Source organism: Anolis carolinensis, chromosome 5 (assembly GCF_035594765.1).
Source record: "Anolis carolinensis isolate JA03-04 chromosome 5, rAnoCar3.1.pri, whole genome shotgun sequence".
In the NCBI taxonomy this organism is placed as follows: Eukaryota; Metazoa; Chordata; class Lepidosauria; order Squamata; family Dactyloidae; genus Anolis; species Anolis carolinensis.
The window spans coordinates 139,347,073-139,365,581 of NC_085845.1; the positions used below are offsets into that span (position 1 = coordinate 139,347,073).

The 18,509-nt window shown below is 38.2% G+C and overlaps 1 protein-coding gene across 6 annotated transcripts in view; it reads right to left on the reverse strand.

Annotated features, from left to right (window-relative positions):
• Positions 1–18,509, reverse strand: part of st7 (suppression of tumorigenicity 7) — a 131,503-nt gene that overhangs the window by 58,581 nt on the left and 54,413 nt on the right. For all 6 annotated transcript variants that reach the window (XR_010006693.1, XR_010006692.1, XM_008111170.3 and 3 more), the window contains one exon: positions 10,160–10,242. Coding sequence is in view for 4 of the 6 variants with exons in the window: in XM_008111170.3 (XP_008109377.1) it covers positions 10,160–10,242 (83 nt within the window). In the remaining 2 variants the exon portion in view is untranslated. The remainder of the gene's footprint in view (positions 1–10,159; positions 10,243–18,509) is intronic.

Genomic DNA, 18,509 nt, shown 5'->3' on the forward strand with positions numbered 1-18,509 from the left:
GAATCTAGACTTAGTCATGCCAAACTGAGACACTATAAGGGAGATGTCTCTATTAATGCAAAAACGCCAGTGACTAGAAAGGTGGTACAAATGTCTCTTCTCCCTTTCCATTTATCTTCTCAACATTCTTGTTTATTGTGTATTTTATTGATGGATTGGATTTGAATTAATTCCCATTTTTCTCCCAAAAAGAACCCAATGATGCAAGATTGAAAGGGCTTGGCTCCGACCCAAAGGAGGCCTCCCATTGCTGCCAAATGCAATCTAATACAGTGAAAGGCAGTCCTCCAATACATGCATAAAAGTGGTGTGTGTGTGTGTGTGTGTGTGTGTGCATGCTATTTTTGTTGTTGCTATTTTGTTTCTGGGAATCGCCCAGGAGAAATATTTCATAGACAAGGCACCCAGCAAATTAATGAGCAAACCATGGCTCCTATAGCAAACCACTTGCGCTTCCTTTCTAAGGCCCAGGTATTAATCATAGTAATCTCCAGGTAATGCCAAGATGGGGGAAATAAGTCACTAGTTGTATTGGTTAGAGCTGACGAGAACTGCAGTCCATCACAACCAGAAGGACCACACATCTTCTACATATTATGAATAATATCTACAAACAATTTCCCTGACAGGGGTTCTTAACTTTTTTTGTTCCCTAAACCTCTTTGCTAGTCAGGGGAAAACTCAGAATGTAGTATCAGATAGTTTTATGACACTCAACATCAGCATATCTTTAAATTAAATGTTAGGATTAGGATTATTCAAAATTGCCTTTTGAAACTTTCCCGCGAATTCAATACCTGATGCTTAACATATCTATTCAAACAGTCATTTTCAGCAAATATTTAGAATTTTTAGAACCATGATATGAATTCAATACTACTGTAATTTATTGCTTATATTAATAAGTAGAGGAAATGCTACATTTCAGTTAGAGGTCAGAGAAAATAAATATAATAATTTGATTTTTTCAAATTGTTCCACAAATCCCGGGGGGTTCATGGACCCCTGGTTAAGAACCCCTCTCATAGGATATATAGTGGGGGCTGTCACAGATCTTCATACTTATCTGACCCTTATCAGTGAAGCATAAGTAAACTTACATGGCATTTGATGTCACATCAGAGAGCAAACAATAGCATCACAGTGTCAACAGCAGCAGCACCAATGCAGTTGTCTCAGCTGTACCTTGACATCAACACTGGAAACCTTTGGACCTAAGGCTGCAATTCTAGTCTCTTGGGATATTCATCTTAATCAATCAAGACTCAAGCTCTATCTTAACTAGACTAGGGATTGGAGAAATGTTCTAATGGAACACTTTTAGTTGAATCACCCTAAGCTACACTTCTTACAGCAATATGCAGGTTAGAAAACCTCTGCCTTGAAATGTCCATGCTGTCAAAAATGCTTGTATTGTGGAAACTTGTATAGAATGCATTTGCTTTTTTTCATACTTGTTTAAAAAATTGCAAACTGATGCAGACATTGGGTGGAATGACCCAATGTAAGGATATACATGAACAGAGAAATGCAATAATTCAATTAATGCAGAACCGAAACAGATTAGAAAAAGTGGATTCATCCATTCCTCACTCTATACTCCCCAAAATGTATGAAACAATTATTTTACTTATTCAACCTGATTAAACTTATTAAATCTTTTAGAATACATCCAATCTGGTTAAGATTAGAAAGCATATTAAATGTAAATAAAACACATAAAACAAAACTACTGACACGATGTTTGACCAAGCAGTAAATTATCCATTAAAACATAGTAAAAAAGTAATAGAAAATAGACTCCCTTATTTCCCACCTGGTTTGTTATTATTGTAGCATTCTTAATCCTCTATAATAACACACAATCCATAAATTAAACATGCGGTGGTTACTTTACAATTCTAGTTTAGCAATATTGGTACCATTATTTGCACATGAAATGAAAGACGTTCAAATGATCATACACTGATTTCCCTTAATCTTGTTTTATGAAAGGCTCAGTTAAGTTGATTCATGATGACAAGAGTGGATTTTTTTGAAGGCTGCTGTTTCACTGTCAGAATTGTTGATGCCTTTTTAAAAAAAAGAAAAAAGAAAAAATATTCTCTCAGGAGTAGAAATGTTGCTTGCAAGTCTCTTTTGTTCAGACTTGCAAGGAAATTTCTCTAAAGATTAATCATGTGGCTTGAGGTGCAATCATTTCAAGGAATACCCAAGACACATTAATTAAGTAAGTAATGATTCCTCTGTTGCTTGAAATGCAGCAATGTGGCAAGGACGGTCTCCAAACTGCTTTGGGACACACTGTTATCCTTCAGAGATCTCTTTAGGGAGAGGGACCAAAGATTGCTTAGAGATTCAATGAAAACAAAGACGTTTGAAGAATTGTTATTCATTTCTGCTGAGACTTTAGTATAACGAGTCCCTGGTCTTTGGTGAATGGGGATAGCTCTTTGGGTAATTATCAAATAAGGTGAGCATCAATGGGGAATTAAACATAAAAATGGGCAATAAATGGAAAGGCCCGATGACTTCACAGACAACAAAAATATGCAATAAGGTCTGGAAAGAGGCAAAGTTAGCACAGTGCTGTACTCAGATAGTTTCAGACTCTGGTCTCACAGGGTCATCTATTTTAGCTTTGGGGAACATTGCTTACGCCAAAATGTGAAAGGTTGTTCCATGCTGCACCTGAAAGACTTTCTGTCTGTTATGTTGAATAGGCCATGAACTTATTCCCCAAACTCTTGCCTTGATCGTACCCACTTATCTGGAACAAGAAAATTCAGGAACAAAGGCCTAGATTAAACTGGGACACACTGAATTTCTCATTCTTTTCCCAAAGAAAGCAAGGAATCTTAACCTATTAGGTCATCCTTGATACCAATTAAGGTGTGATTCTGAGTAGGTTCCATATCAATGAGGTGGTACAACCCTGTACCATAACAATACCTCTCCATTTTAAAACTTGGCTCCTTTTAAAGAAAACAGCTCAGAAGAAAATTGTTTCCATGTGAAAACATTAAAAAGTCTGGTGTGGTTGGGTAAAGAGCACAAACTGAACACCTCTAGAAGAGGAGAAGAATGACTGTGCTTATTATTAGATAGAGGGTTTGTATATGTAAAAACACTTCACAAATACATATTAATTGTAATTTAAATGTTTGATTAATCAAACAGCAATAAAGGTCAAAATGTCTGATGGTACCATTTTCAAGGATGAACCATGGATGGCTGCAATTTATTCTTGATCTATGGCAACCCAAATCACATGGGATTCCTTGCCAAGGTATGCAGAGCTGGTTGGCCTTTACCTTCCTTTACCACACTGAGTGAGTGTGATTTGCCCAAGGTCACCCAGCGGGTTTCCATGGCTAGGTGGGGATTTGAACCCTGGTATCCAGAGTCTTATTATAATGCTCAAACTATACCACACTGGCTCTCAAAAATCCTAGCTTTTCAATTAAACATAATTGTGGTGAAAGGCACATTTCATTCCAATAACACTTGAATAATTTTTTTTTCTTAAACAAGGCAGGACAAAGACAAAGTCCACCACACTTCTAATAACCTTAAAGTGGACTTCTGTTTTCAAAAATGTCATTTTGAAACAGCTGTAAAAAAAAAAAAAAAGCTGGATTGCCTCCTTTAAAAAAGTCTATGTCTCTATACAATTAAGTTATATGAAAACTAACTTTTATATGTAAGAAGTTCAAGTACCAATAGTCTGGCCTTTCAATATGTACAATTATTACAACCAGATGTGATAGGCTATTTTCCCATAATGTATTTTATGAGCTTTTAAGGAGTGTGATGGGACAGATCAAGAGTTGCAAGGTTGTTTGAATACAGTTCTTTAAATGGTTATAGTTGCACAACTGTATGCCGGATTTTCTTGTTCCTGGCCATGCCTCCAAAATATGTATTAGTTTTAATGTTCCTTATATAATGCCCAAATTAATTAAGCCTTGTGAGTTTGTGGTTAAAAGGTATTTGAGAGCCATAGCACACAGATAGGCAGACATTTTTTGTTAAATTTGGAAATGTAAAGAACCAGTATGAGCTAGAAGTATTATGGAAAGTGGCACAGAGTTTTACATTTTTAGTAGATTTAGATGATTATTGATCAGCATCTTCATTTTGAAAGAACCTATGCTTATAAAACAAGAACACTATTCCTTACTGTTTTGCAAGTTGTTATTTATATGCATCGCTCTGTCACATCTTCCAACATATAAAATGATCACAAAAATAAACAATTTGTTCTTATTAACCACAAAATACAATTGAATCATTTTAGTAAGCTCATATTATACTATCTGTGTTCGTCATGTGCTTGGAACAGTGTTGTCAGATATAGTCAATGCAATGAGAAAAGTAATAACATTTACCAAGCAAGTATAGGGGGATTTATTGAAGGTACTTCCAAAACTAAGACTACCCTCTTCCTTTGGAAACCTTACCACAGCTGTACTGCTGTGTTAGGGGAAATAGGGCTATTACTATAATCCATAATCCATTGTGCAAGGCACTTTCTTCATTTTCCACTTCCTTCTACAAAAGGCCTTTGTCCAATTTTGCCTAAGGCTGCTTCTGCTCAAGCACAGGGAGAGAGGCTGGCTCTTAGCACAACATACCCCTTGTACTGCCAACATGGAAAGCCCAGGACTCACTCAGTACTACAGTCTAAGAGGCATTGCACAGAATAACATAGGACCGGACTGTTAGAAATGTAAATTGCTGTCACAGATAATTGCAGAGACAGTGTAGTGCTACATGCGCTTAAGAAACACATGCACAAAGTACACTTTGAACATAATATCTTCATTACTGATTATAATGATAAGAATTTTAATAAGGATTAAAACCTAACAACAATGTATCTTTTTTTCATTTCAACTACATATGCGTCAGAACAATTCACTGGAACTTCACTATGATGCAGTCCTAAGTATTTCATTCTTTTGTTCTGTTTCCAGCAAAATGGTTCATAAATTGATGCAATGACATCAACCTTTAGCTCTCTCAATGGTATTACATTCCCAGTGGTCAGCATCTGTTTCATCAAGGCACAAAAGAGATTTATAAGAGACGATGACCTTAAAAAATTAGAAGGAGAATACTGAAAAGCGTGGAATCATTCTCTGCGAGATTGGGTAGTCCAGAAATATTACATCACAAGTCAATGAATAACATTCAAATGTATCTGCAGCATTTTAACGTGTAGCACAGTATTACACAAAATTAGCTTCTTCTCTTATTTTAGGATAAAGTAACTCTGGGAAGTATATTTCCAAGGTATCCTAGAAACTGTCTAGGAGGTCCCCTATAGGGAGTTTGGGGGAGAGGGTGTCTGGGGCAGAACAGGTCCTGCACAGCACAAGCCTGATGCTGGTTCAGAGCCCTCTAATGGCAAAGGGACCATGCATGTTGGCAGTCACCTGTATGATTCCTTGCCTGTTATTCTAGTGCAGTGGTTCCCAACCTGTGGTCCATGGACCACCATTGGTCCCTAGGAACTAAAATATGGTCCACGGCCTCACCATTACTACACCATTACAACAAGAGCGACTGGTCTCGCGAAACCCTTTTATAGTGCCAAGGCAATGGGGATGTCGGGAGGGGAGAGGCTGACTACCCAAGAAAGGCGCGACAAGTCTTCTGACTGCTACTTCTCCTCCTCCTCCCGCTCAAGCAGAGCCGTTCCATGTGGCGCCTAGAAGTGGGGGTTCCTTGGTGTCTTCATTTTTAAGCCTGTTCCTGGGGTTATTTGGAGTGCTGATCCAGAAAATTGCATTGGATAGACCACATCAGCTTTAGATTATTAAATATGGTTTTCTGTGGGCAAGCAGATGGCGACTACTGGATGGCATATGTTCTGTACCAGAAACTAGAGCTGATGTAGTCTATCCCCGAATAACCAAGCCAAATCTAAAGTTGACCAAAAACTGATTCGTAACCCTTTTGGTACTAATGTTGGAGAGCGGTCCTTGGTCAAAGTGGTCCCTGGTCAAAAAAAGGTTGAGAACCACTGTTCTAGTGGCTCCAGGAACAGGCTGGAGGGTCAGGAACATCAATCAACAGGTGAGTTTGTCAATGATTATATCTGGACCCATGCAGGCACCAACCAAATTTTACAGCTGTGACCAATAAATTTGTGGCCTATCTTTTTCCAATTTCATGTGTTTTTTGTGGAGTGGACTTGCACTTGTGCCCACAAATGTCAGTACAAGACGACTTTCCTTTACAGCCAAATTAGTACAGAGAGAGCTTTCTGGGAATAAACATTTGTCACAATATGCTACCTTAACTGCAGTCGAAGTTGCACTTTTGCAATTCATTGTGATGAATGAATGCCCATTTTGTTTGTTTTTTTAAAAAAATTACAGTACTTTGGAGAAGGGCATTTCTCAGATGCTCTACAAGGTATAAAATAATAAATCTTGTGAAATGCCACCACTAATAGGATCTGGGCAATAAACAGTGTAATGCAACTGTCAAAATTATGGCTTGGGAAATAATGAAAATGAACTATGTATTAGCGATAATAAATTTCAAATGCTAAGTATAATTTACAGTTTTGTTAGTATAGGACCTTGTGGGGGAAGGACCTTAAGCATGTTCACTGGAATTCATCCAGATTCAATAGACACTAAATAAGAAACATCTGAAGGATTCAGGAATTGCACACTGACAGTTCTCTGAAATTACATCTGATCTTGGATATTTTGATCAAAGTAGAAATCACATATCATTGCTGGTTTTACAGCCATGGAGCTGGGGGACGTAGATTGGAATGACATTTTTGAGGTCCTTGGGAGAATCTGAATGCCAAATAGTGCTGGTAAAAACTTTCAAGACTAAGCTTCTTCAGTTTTGCAATTACTAACCTGTCCTTTTTTGTATGTTCCGTTGTACACCACTGACCTTTGTCTTTCCTGAGGTTGGGTAAGCATCAAATCTTGGAAACATTTTTTTTCTTTTTTTACTAAAGCTGCCAGAATATTCCAAGCAGGATGGTCACTGATTAGCAATTCTAGGAGTAAAAGTAACTTTTAAAGGTTCTGGTCGATGTTCTAAATTAAACCCAATCACAATCTAGCAAAAGCTATAGATTACTAACAGACCCTAAATGGAAATTTAAGTGCATGTCTAACTCTCTTCTACTGAGATCAATAGGGTTATGAAGAGCCTAACTTCATCTGGTCAATACCTTTTATGATTAAAACTCAGTCTGCTGTTTCAAGATACAAAATTTATCTAATACACTCTAAGGTGAATGATTGGAGAAGCATCAAAACAGACCCGACAAACTAACAGAACATCATGATAATGCTGCTCTAAGGAAAAGAGAAGTAATTACTAAAGTTTATAATCACGCAACATATAGGAAAAGATGTGATGTTGAGTGCAGCACTTCATCATTCTCCGTTTAATAATGTATATGGAATGTTCAGTTGAGACAGAATTTTTAAAACATAACTTCAAGCTTTTGGAAAAGGGTTACCAGTAGGTTATATATTTTCGCTAATTAACACAACAATTCTCAATGGGAGATAAATACATAATATACTCCTGACAAGAAACAGTATGCAACACAGACTTCGTATTCCAATATCAAAAGGGTCCGAACACAAAGAAAATACAAACTATAATTCCATACAAACTCACCCATAAGTAAGCATCACTGAGCTCAATAATTATTTCCAAACATATATAGAACTATAATCTATTATGCATATAAACAGAATTTAAAATTATTTATTGATTTAGAGCTTTGATGCATCAAAGGACCCAACATATTTATTCATAAACTTGAATGTAAAGGCTATACATTTAAGTTTGCATTTATTTTGGGTACTAAGGCCATAAATATGGAAGAACCTAAGAAAGCCTTCCTCCGAAAAAAAAAAAAAGTTTCCCTTTGAGATCTAAGAGGTTCAGTTTCTGGGCTATCAGCCAGCCCACCATGAGGCACTCAACAGTTTCTTCTTTGAGCCCTTTGAACCTCTCCGGTTTGCCTGGGAGGGCAAGCATGATATAACAGTTTGAACACTGAACTATGTATCTGTGAGACCAGGGTCTACATGCTTAATCATGGAAAACTCCTGGGTGCCCTTGGGCAAGTCTCAGAGAAAGGCAAAGCAATCCCCCTTTGAACAAATCTTGCCAAGAAAAAACAGCAATGTCTGCTTCAGGATTGAGGCAAATCAGAAACAATCTGGAGGCACACCACTAGAGTCTGCTTGGAGTGCAAGAAAGGGAGGTCTGCCAGGAAGTAATGCATAAGAAAGACAGTTTAAGGCATAATATATACACTATACTTCATACTAAGCTGCCTAAGCTTGATATTGGCTGCCAGCAGCAGAACATTAGTCTGTCTATCAGCCCAAACTCAGTTAAGCAAACATTTAGATATCATCAATTCCTCTGAATAAAAAATGAGAAATGTGGTGTGTTTTTTTTAAATCACAGCTCTCACAACCCCCCCCCCCCCCCTTTCAGAGAAGCCAAAAGCCCTTCAAAATAACTTTCCCAAGGTCAGAGTAATAAATACTGTGGAGGATGGGGAAGGATGAAGCATCAGACAGGTTTGTTCACTGGGGAAATTCGGTGAGGAAACCGCAGTAGGATGGAGACTAGAGCAATGTCAATGGAAGAATCATAGCAAGAACTCACTTGAAACCTATGCCATGGAGATAGCAGTGGAGATGTGTTGAGTGATCAGGAGCATTATTTTATGCTCTGCCTCACAAGAGAAGTAGTTAAACCACTTGGAATCCCACTCCAAAGAATTTGCACGACACTTTGATGATAAAATCACTTGAATCTGCTCTTTGGATGTAACCTTGGCTCCCACTTATCCTGTGTTACGGATACATTTCAGTTTGTGCAACCCAAGGATAAAGACAGATTCGATGAAAAGAACCACCGTGCATGCTGGATCCATGCCTTACCTGGCTGTTAGAAGCAACACAGTGGGCCTGGTGGACTGGGTAAGGGCAGCAGTGAATGCTTTACTACAGCAAAACAGGTTTTCATCTTGCTTAAAAGAGGCTATGGTGTGGTCAATATGTACTTCACCTGGACACCAAAATATTGTAGAAGTATCAGCCAAACTCCAATATCCATTCTTGGGGTGAGGTTCTAGAATATGTGCTGGCTTCCTGAATGTGATGGATTATCTAGATCAGTGATTCCCAATCTTTGGTCCTCTAGGTTTTTTGGATTTCAGCTCTCACAATTCCTAACAGCTGTTAAGATGGCTGGGATTTCTGGGAGTTGAAGTCCAAAATACTTGGAGGACCAAAGATTGGGAAACATCGATCTAGATCCATTTCAATATGACTTCAGCCTCTCTATGAGAAAGAGTAACTTTGGTTGATGACCTGAGCAGGGAACCAGACAAAAAGAGTATCTCTCTATTGGTTCTGTTGGACCTCTCAGCAGCTTCATGGTATTCTTGAGTCATCTATCTGCAACGGGACCCAAGAACATGTTATGTTCCTCAAGGCTGAATCTTGTCTCCCAGGCTGTTTAATATTAGCATGAGATCGCTAGGAGAGAACATCCAAATTTGTGGATGGCTCAGCATCACCAGTATGTTGATGACACATAAATATATTTGATTCAAAGGAACTTGTGTAACCTTTGGAGTCTAGTGTGCACATACATTAAATGATTCAAACACCAAACATTTTTATTATTCATTACATTATCTTAAATAAACTGTTCTCTTATGAGTTCTGAGACAATTGCACAAAGTATGGTTTAATGGTTTGAGGATTCTGGATGACCAGAGTTCAAATCTGTACTGGAACTCACCGGGTGACCTTGGGCAACTCATACACTCTCGGCTTTAGACAAAGGAAAGAGCAACCTTATTCTGAATAAATCATGCATAGAAAATGCTATGATAGGGTCACCATAAGTCGAAGTCAACTTGAAAGCACATAACAACAAACAACAGCAGCTCATGAAATTTTAATTTAGAGTATGCTGGAGACTGGCTGTACATACTAGGATTAATAAATAATCAGTTAACAATACAAGTATACAAAAGATGTAGCAGAGAGGGTTTTTTTTAAATCAATTGTTATAGATTCTATATTATACAGGACAACACTTGTAACATGTGAAAATGATACCTAATACTTACCAAAATAAGTCCTGAAATTAATGAGGAAGTGCCTGTTAATGCAACGTAGAACTTGGGCGTCAATGTGTTCAAAAACATGCTCACTGCAAAAGAAAACAGAGGAAATAATGACTTATTTCTTACCTTTCCCACCACTTGTAAGATCAATTAAAAATAAATAACTTTGTTTATATTTTGTGTTCTGCATTCTCTTTTCTGCCTAGTCATGATAAGAAAACACCTTAAATCATCCAAAGAGAGAAATTTCTATTAAAAAATACCCTGATGGACCAATCGTTATATGATTTTACATTAAATAGAGATTGGCAACCAGAATGTTGTAAGATTATTCTGTCTACTGGAAAGACCCAACAGAACTACATCATCTACCCTTTTTCCAGAGAGACTTGGGGAGAGGTGTGCAACATATGTGTGTGTCCCTGAAAGGAGTCCATATTTGTAGGTCCTGGACTGCTTTCAAGGACACACACGCAACAAAGTTATTTATTTATTTATTTATTTATTTATTTAATAGTCTGCCTTTCTCCAATCTTGTGATACACAAGGCATAGGATCAAAAGGGTAGCCTATGAGAAAAGGGTTCAAAATGAGAACATTGTTCTCCAATGAAAATTTCCTCCAGTCTCCAAATTTCTAGCATTTAGAAACACAGTTGAGGGATCTGATGAGGAAAAAACATACCGTAGCTACATTCTATAGCTATATCTTCCCTCATAAATGGGAGGTCTCAAGTGCCATTATTCCTTTAGGTTCTTTACTGGATTATCTGTTTCGACAAGAAAAGTACACAACTACTGATTTTCATGATACCATACTGTAGAATGAGATGAAATTGTCAGAGATGACTAAGTCACAGACGAAACTGGGAGCTGAATCTAAAACAAATAGAACTCCATTTGTGAACCTTAATAGTACCCATAAAAGTGTTTTGACAGAAGTCAGTAAGACAAATGCTGGCTTTAAATCCAGACATTGTACATTCTATGTGACATTTTAATGCTTTGTATATCCAAAGCAAAGACCCAAAAGACAGCAGAGCAGCATAAAGGATTTCAGCTTCTGTTTCTCCAATACAACTCCATTCTGGAAAGTAATGCAAGGTTGAGATTCTAAATAACATTGAGTGGCAAATGCATTCAGCATTCTTATTTCATATATATATGCAAGCTAACAAAACTATACCAGGATCTTGCTCTACATGTTTTCTTGGCACTGTTATGTATTACAGTGTCAACAAAACCCAGTAGGGAAGCAAAGAAGATTTTAACACAGATACATTCCTTTCAGTTCTCTTTGTAATATCCAAGCAGCTTATGCGATATTACAGTCAGATTAAAGTGAAAACAGAGCCAAAGAGAGTTTTGATTCATAAATGATTTCCTTACAGGCAGTGACTGTTCCTTAGTGCTACCAGAGTAAATATCCTTTATGCCAAGACGATCATGAATTTTCACAGTATTTCATGATTTTCTCCTGTGTACCCCCAAAGTCGGCCACGACTGGACTTAATGTCAGGGGAAAACATTTACCTTTTATTTTAGCAGAAAAAAATCCTATTAAAATGCATTTTTCTTTGAATCCCAGGTATGGAACTGGACATATCTAGCTGTTGCACAACATTACTCAGTCTCCAGGTGAGCACTACCTTTTCTTTCTCATTCCATTCTTTTGCCTCCAGTCAACTAACACCCTCTCCTTTTAACAGCTGTCAAAACACCATGGGGAACACAATTTCAAATTTGAAGAACTACGGTACATACAGCAAAATTGGGGGGGAGGACACAAAAATTGGGACCATGTGGACCATTTTCCTTTTTTGCCAAGGCAAGCAGGCTACTTCAAAAACTTACATATCCTGCAAAGCAACCCATAGTTGGTTATATATGCCAAGGTCCAGGATCTGACAGTATTTAGAGATTTTGAAATATTATGCTCCACGAAACAATTCCTTATTTTCTTCCCAATATTTCCTCTTTTTCCTCAGGGCTAAACACAATTTGTTTCAATTAGTATTTTAAATAATTCAAGAAGCTTCTCCTCGGTCAAACTCTACTGGATGATGAAAGGGAGCTTTCATAAGAATTGCTTCAACAGTGCCCAATGTCCCACCTGAGTGTTCAGAGCCAGACCAAAAACTGGGACTACTTCACTGCTGAGAAGGTATTGTATACTTCAATAACACCAAATCACAACACAGAGTAGCCACACTCATAGTCTGAATTCGAGAAAATTCCTGACAAAATAGTACAATATAACTTCGTTCACACTCAGTGAATCTTAGTGAACCAAATTGCAGTACTTAAGAATCTTAAGGCTCATATAGTATCTTAACAATTCAATTTTCCACCATACCAATACAAGAACGAAACCTTTCACTTTTAAAATTAGAAGCAACAGACAAAAGTTCTGCGTAACCCACTCCCTAATGTGCTGCTTTCCATTTAAGGAGACATTCACTGTCATGAGTGTCAACTTGCAATAAAAAGTAGGATGTTCTAGGTAAAAGCCGACCATTTCAGAGAACAGCAGACAAAAAGGTCCACATGGTATGAGATCTCAGTTCTCAGTCTGTTGTTCATAGTTTTCCAAGCCACATAGAAATACAATCCCCCCTGGATCCAGGATCTAAAATTTTATATCTTCTTACAATGAGAGAGTAGAAGAGGCAGCATCAGATAATGTCCCATTTAGGAAAAATATCTCAAATCTAGGTTTGGGAAAAAAAACCCTCTTCCTTGACCCAACTGTTGTAACAGGATCCGATAGTGAGAGTGAGGAGGAGGCGCTGTTGCAAGGGCCAGCATCGGAGTTGGAGTCCTGCAGTGCCCAGCAACTTTCACAGTCGAGCTTGGAAGAAGAGTCTTTTCTCAGACTGCAGAACAAGAAAAAGCAAGTACATCTGGACAGGTGGAGAACGGGTTAAGTGTTTCGACTCTTTTGAACTTGCAAAGAGAAAAGGCTCAAGTTCGGAGATCCACCTGATTAACTGAAAAATGAGCTATTAATAGGCAAAACCTGAGAAGTTAGCATAAAAGCTTTACAGGAGTTTCATCAGCAATGTTGGTTTTTGGAGCTGTGACCTTGGACTTTTAGTGGTCTTGAAATTCATGAACTTTGGACTAACTCTTGGACTTTGTGGAAATCAACTTTTGGATCTCGGACTGAACTATTAGCTCACCTTGTGTTATTCCCTTCAATTTGTGTCTTTTCGGCTAGATTCATTTGTTTGAACTTGGACTTACTTGTTGTTTCAACTAACCTTGTTTGGAAGCTTGTTTGGCTTCCCAACATCAACTTTATTGGCATGACTATCTAGCCCACATATTTTTACCATGGCCCAGAATTCTTGCTTGTTTTCATAATATTTTGTTGTTGTTTATTTGTTCAGTCGCTTCCGACTCTTCGTGACCTCACGGACTAGCCCACGCCAGAGCTCCCTGTTGGCTGTTGCCACCCCCGGCTCCTTCAAGGTCAGGCCAGTCACTTCAAGGATAACATCCACTCATCTTGCCCTTGGTCGGCCCCTCTTCCTTTTTCCTTCCATTTTCCCCAACATCATTCTCTTCTCCAAGCTTTCCTGTCTTCTCATTATTTCCTGGAGTATGGACTGGTTGGATCTTCTTGTGGTCCAAGGCACTCTCAAAATTTTCCTCTAACACCACAGTTCAAAAGCGTCTATCTTCCTTCGCTCCGCCTTCCTTATGGCCCAACTCTTGCATCCATAGGTTACCATGGAGAATACCATTGCTCTAACTATGTGGACCTTCGTTGTCAGTGTGATGTCTCTACCCTTCACTATTTTATTGAGATTGGTCATTGCTCTTCTCCCAACAAGTAAACGTCTTCTGATTTCCTGGCTGCAGTGTGTGTCTGCAGTAATCTTCATGCCTAGAAATATAATGTCTGTCACTGCCTCCACGTTTTCTCCCTCTATTTGCCAGTTATAAATCAGTATGTTTGCCATAATCTTGTTTTTTTATGTTTAACTGCAACCCAGTTTTTGCACCTTTCTTCTTGAACTTGGTTATAAGGCTCCTCAGCTCCTCCTCGCTTTCAGCCATCAAAATACTTTCAATTGGATATCTAAGGTTGTTAGTGTTTCTTCCAACTCCAGCCTTGGATTCATCAAACCCCACACGTCGTATGATGTGTTCTGCATACAAGTTGAATAGGTGGGTGAAAGTATACAGCCCTGCCGTACTCCTTTCCCAATCTTGAACCCGTCTGTTGTTCCATGGTCTGTTCTTAGCGTTCCTACTGGATCATTATACAGATTTCTCAGGAGACAGACAAGGTGGCTTGGTATCACCATACCACCAAGGACTTGCCACAATTTATTATGATTCACACATTCAAAGGCTTTAGAATAGTCAATAAAACAGAAATAGATGTTTTTTTTCTGAAACTCCCTATCTTCCTCCATTATCCAGTAGATATTGGCAATTTGGTCTCTCATTCCTATGCCTTTTCTAAACCCAGCTTGTACACCTGGCAACTCTTGCTCCATGTATTGCTCAAGTCTACCTTGCAAGATCTTGAGCATTACCTTACTGGCATGTGAAATAAGTGCCACTGTACAAAAATTGGAGCATTCTTTGGCATTTTTAAAAAAAATCAAATTTGTCCAGTAAAGTTGAGATGAACAAAGATTAGTTTTCTGCTACAAGGCTTTGGGGTGGGATTTTGATTTTAAAACACTGAATTTTCTCACTGCTTTTTGATTTGAAATTTCTGATGTACTCTGGACAGGTGGCTGGCCCCTTTTGCAATATTACTGCTCATTTCTTCATTTCAGACAAGGCATGTGTCCTGATTTCTTTTTCCTCATTGGAGGAAAGAACCATACATCAAGCATCAATTCCATTGAATGCAGCTACACAGCAGTCCTTGCCCCTTGCGACTCTAAACACTTGTTAAATGGGCTCTTGCTAGGCAGCTGCAATTACGCCACATTTCTAAACTGTTGCGCTAATTTATTTCACTGCATATTAAGCTCATCAGATGAGACAGTGTTGCTCGATAAAGTGACAAAAGAAATAAGTGCTGCTTGCGATATACCATTTGAGAGGAGCTATAAAAATAATCAGTATTTCAACATATATGGCGGTCACAATGACCCATCAAAAGGATTAAACTGCAAAAACTTTGCAGGAAGACATAGATAAGACAGAAGATTAGTTTAAACTTACTTGTCTTATTCTGATGCTGAAACCATATCTCCAGATTTTGATTTTAATTTTCCAACATAGAATATATAAATCTATTTTTAAAATCTGGCATGTTCACCTTTCACTAACCAACCAAATAAATAATATTTTCACTTCTTGTTTTCCCACGCAAAAGGGTAGAAGAAAAAAGCCCCTTCCCCAAACAAGAATAAGGTTGGGTATTGCTTCCAATATTTGGTCACATGAGCTCTTAGCTGTATGTGACTTGTAATCCCTGACCCTACACACCATCTGTCTCAAAACAGCCAAAAATCAATCCTCAGCATTCTGTTTCTAATAAATATTCCAAGAGTCTGAAAAAGAATTTTCATGGAGTTTTATCTAACAATCACATGCAATACAATTAAATATATGAATTTAAAATTGATTCCAGTCACATCATATCTGGATGTAAAGCATGGGGGAGGGAAAGTGCCACAACCAATGTACACAGTTATATGCGTGTATGTTTGCTTTGGAAAAGATTCACTATGGGTATCCTGTTTACATAGTGCAAAGGTTTATGAGATTAAGGTTTGTTTTAGAGTGGAGCCAACAACTAAAACCCATTAGCAGGACTCATTTAATGTGATTAATGGATTGGGTTTTTCCCTAAGCACATGGTCAATGCATTTCCCTGTCCTCTGAGGATTTCCCTCTGCTCTGGTAAAATCAGAGAGATGATGACTGCATGGATTCAATGTCACTTCAGTGCTTAGAAACAAGAAGGGCCATTATGTCCTACAAGCAGTGCAAAACACAACTTGAAAGTGGACAACGGGGTGCATATCTGTTGGTTAAATGCCTGATGAGTTGGATTACAGAAGTCTTCCTGAACTTTCTCTCCATCACATTCTTACAGGAGAAACACAACAGTACCATCTTCTTCTTATGCATACCGGCATTTTGAATTAGGAAGTTTTTCCTAACAAAGAAATTGTCTCATTACAGATTTTGTTTTTTACTGATGAGAGCTACAAACTTATTTTAAATTGCATGCCATGTGAATTATATCTTGTAATCCCACAATAGGGAAAGAAGTAGAGTCTTCAATATTGGACTGCAACTCCCTTTAGCCCTGTCAATTGACTATGCTGACAGAAGAGTTTGGGAGCTGGCGTCCATCAACATTTTGGGAGGGCACAGGTTTCCCTATCCTGTTACGGTTCCACCTTGTCTGCTTTTATCCTATTAGTACTGATTCCCTTTCCTAATCTGTGGCCATTTCCTCTCTTTCTACGAAGAAATAGATACAAAGGGTTTCTAGATGTTGTTGAACTGTAACTCCCACTGTTTTGCACCACTGTCAAGGCTGGTTAATGCTGCTGCAATTTGCTATTATTTATTTACTTCATTTATACCCTGCCTTTCTCACTCCGTGGGTGGACTCCAGGCAGCTATTCAACATCATCTGGAGGGCCACATGTTTTCTGCAGTCTGGGTCTATGAAAGCTTATGCTAAAAACTTCTTTCTCCAAGTTAGTTTCAAAAGTTTGATGGGATTCCTTGCATATGCTGATCCACAACAAATACAGGAGTACAGTACGACTCCTGTATCTACAGGGGATGTGTTCTGTGGATAATAGCAACCACACTGAAATTGACAGTTTCTGCCAGAAGCTTCCATAGAGTTGGACTGGAAAACCTAGAAAACTTCTAGAAGGATCCAATGGACATGCAAGGTTGACTGAATATACTTCCCCATTCAGCCCTAAGATAAAGCTGTCCATGCCACAGGTAAATGTTATGTTATACTTCCATGTACACTCCAGTTTTCTATTGATTTTATACATAGCCATATGTCTTGGCAGGGGGGGAATCTTAAGAATAGTTAACTAACCAGGTTCTATCTCACACAAGAAGAAGACATTTCTGATTAATCTGAGGGAGATCATTCCAATTGTTTTGAGAGCAATGAAGCCCCCTGTTGCGATGTCAGAGGTTTTCATAGCCAGCCACCTTTTCCCTTCCAAGTTCATCTCAACAAAGAAAATGAGTTGGGCAAAACAGTTCAAAGCTAACTATTGAATCTTGCAAAATATACAGAGATCAAGAAAGCAGCATGCGGAAAAGCTCCATGGAGATTCAAGCTATAATTATCGACTAGTGGGAGGATATACTTCAAGCTGCTTGACTGTTCAGCTGCATTAGATCTTTTAGAAACTGCTAACAGTGCCTTCAAGTGCTATGCGTTCTGGCACACAAAATTACCATCAAAGCCATGACTGCTCATCATCAAAAGAAAAGGAGACCCTGATTTCTAAGATGGGGTGTGAATTCCACTTTTAAATCTGCAAAAAAAAAAATCACCTTTGGCTCCTAGTTGGGACAGCTAGCATATAACTGAATTCTGAAAGGTGACTGCCTCCATGTTCATCTAAAACTGAAATGGATTCATTTTCTTTAGTCCATTTGTATATCACTAACTATATTTGTAATGATATTTCTAAGCAGTATACAAAAAGAACCAAAGCAAAGATCAAAACAGATCTTTGTAACCACTAGCTAAAACTTCGGCATTGGTCTTGCTGGGCTATCACCTAATCCTATACGTTGCTGCTGCCAATCAACTTTGCAAAATAAAAAGTTAATTTGGTTTCTATATTATAACACTATAGTTGTAGACTTAGACATAGAATGAGAAGTCAAGAGAAACTGCATGCAAACAGTATCTTCCCACATCATGTAATTATCATGGAAAACTCCCAACAGTGCAAAACTTAGATCTATTAATAAAACAGGAGAGAATCAAGTGGAATAAGCAAACATCGCTTCAGATAAACTGATCTGATTTCCTTCTCACAGAATTATGATACCCAATCATAACGCCTTAAACAGAATGAGATCCATCCGGATAAACCAATATTCCCACTTTCTTTGTATTGCTCATTGAGTTGGAATTTAGTAAGGTGTACACTTGCATGTAAACCTTGGGGCTCATATTTCAGGAGAACATGCATAAAATATCATCAAATAGTAAGTCTTTGCAGAAGACTGAAATACATTTCCATTTGGAACCTAACAGGAAGAATTTGTAATTTACCATAATCCTCAGAGTAGTATGTGACCTGGTCCCATATTACAGCTTCACCCCAATCCCAAATCATGCGAGTTTCTACCCACTCTCACCCCATATTTGTTGG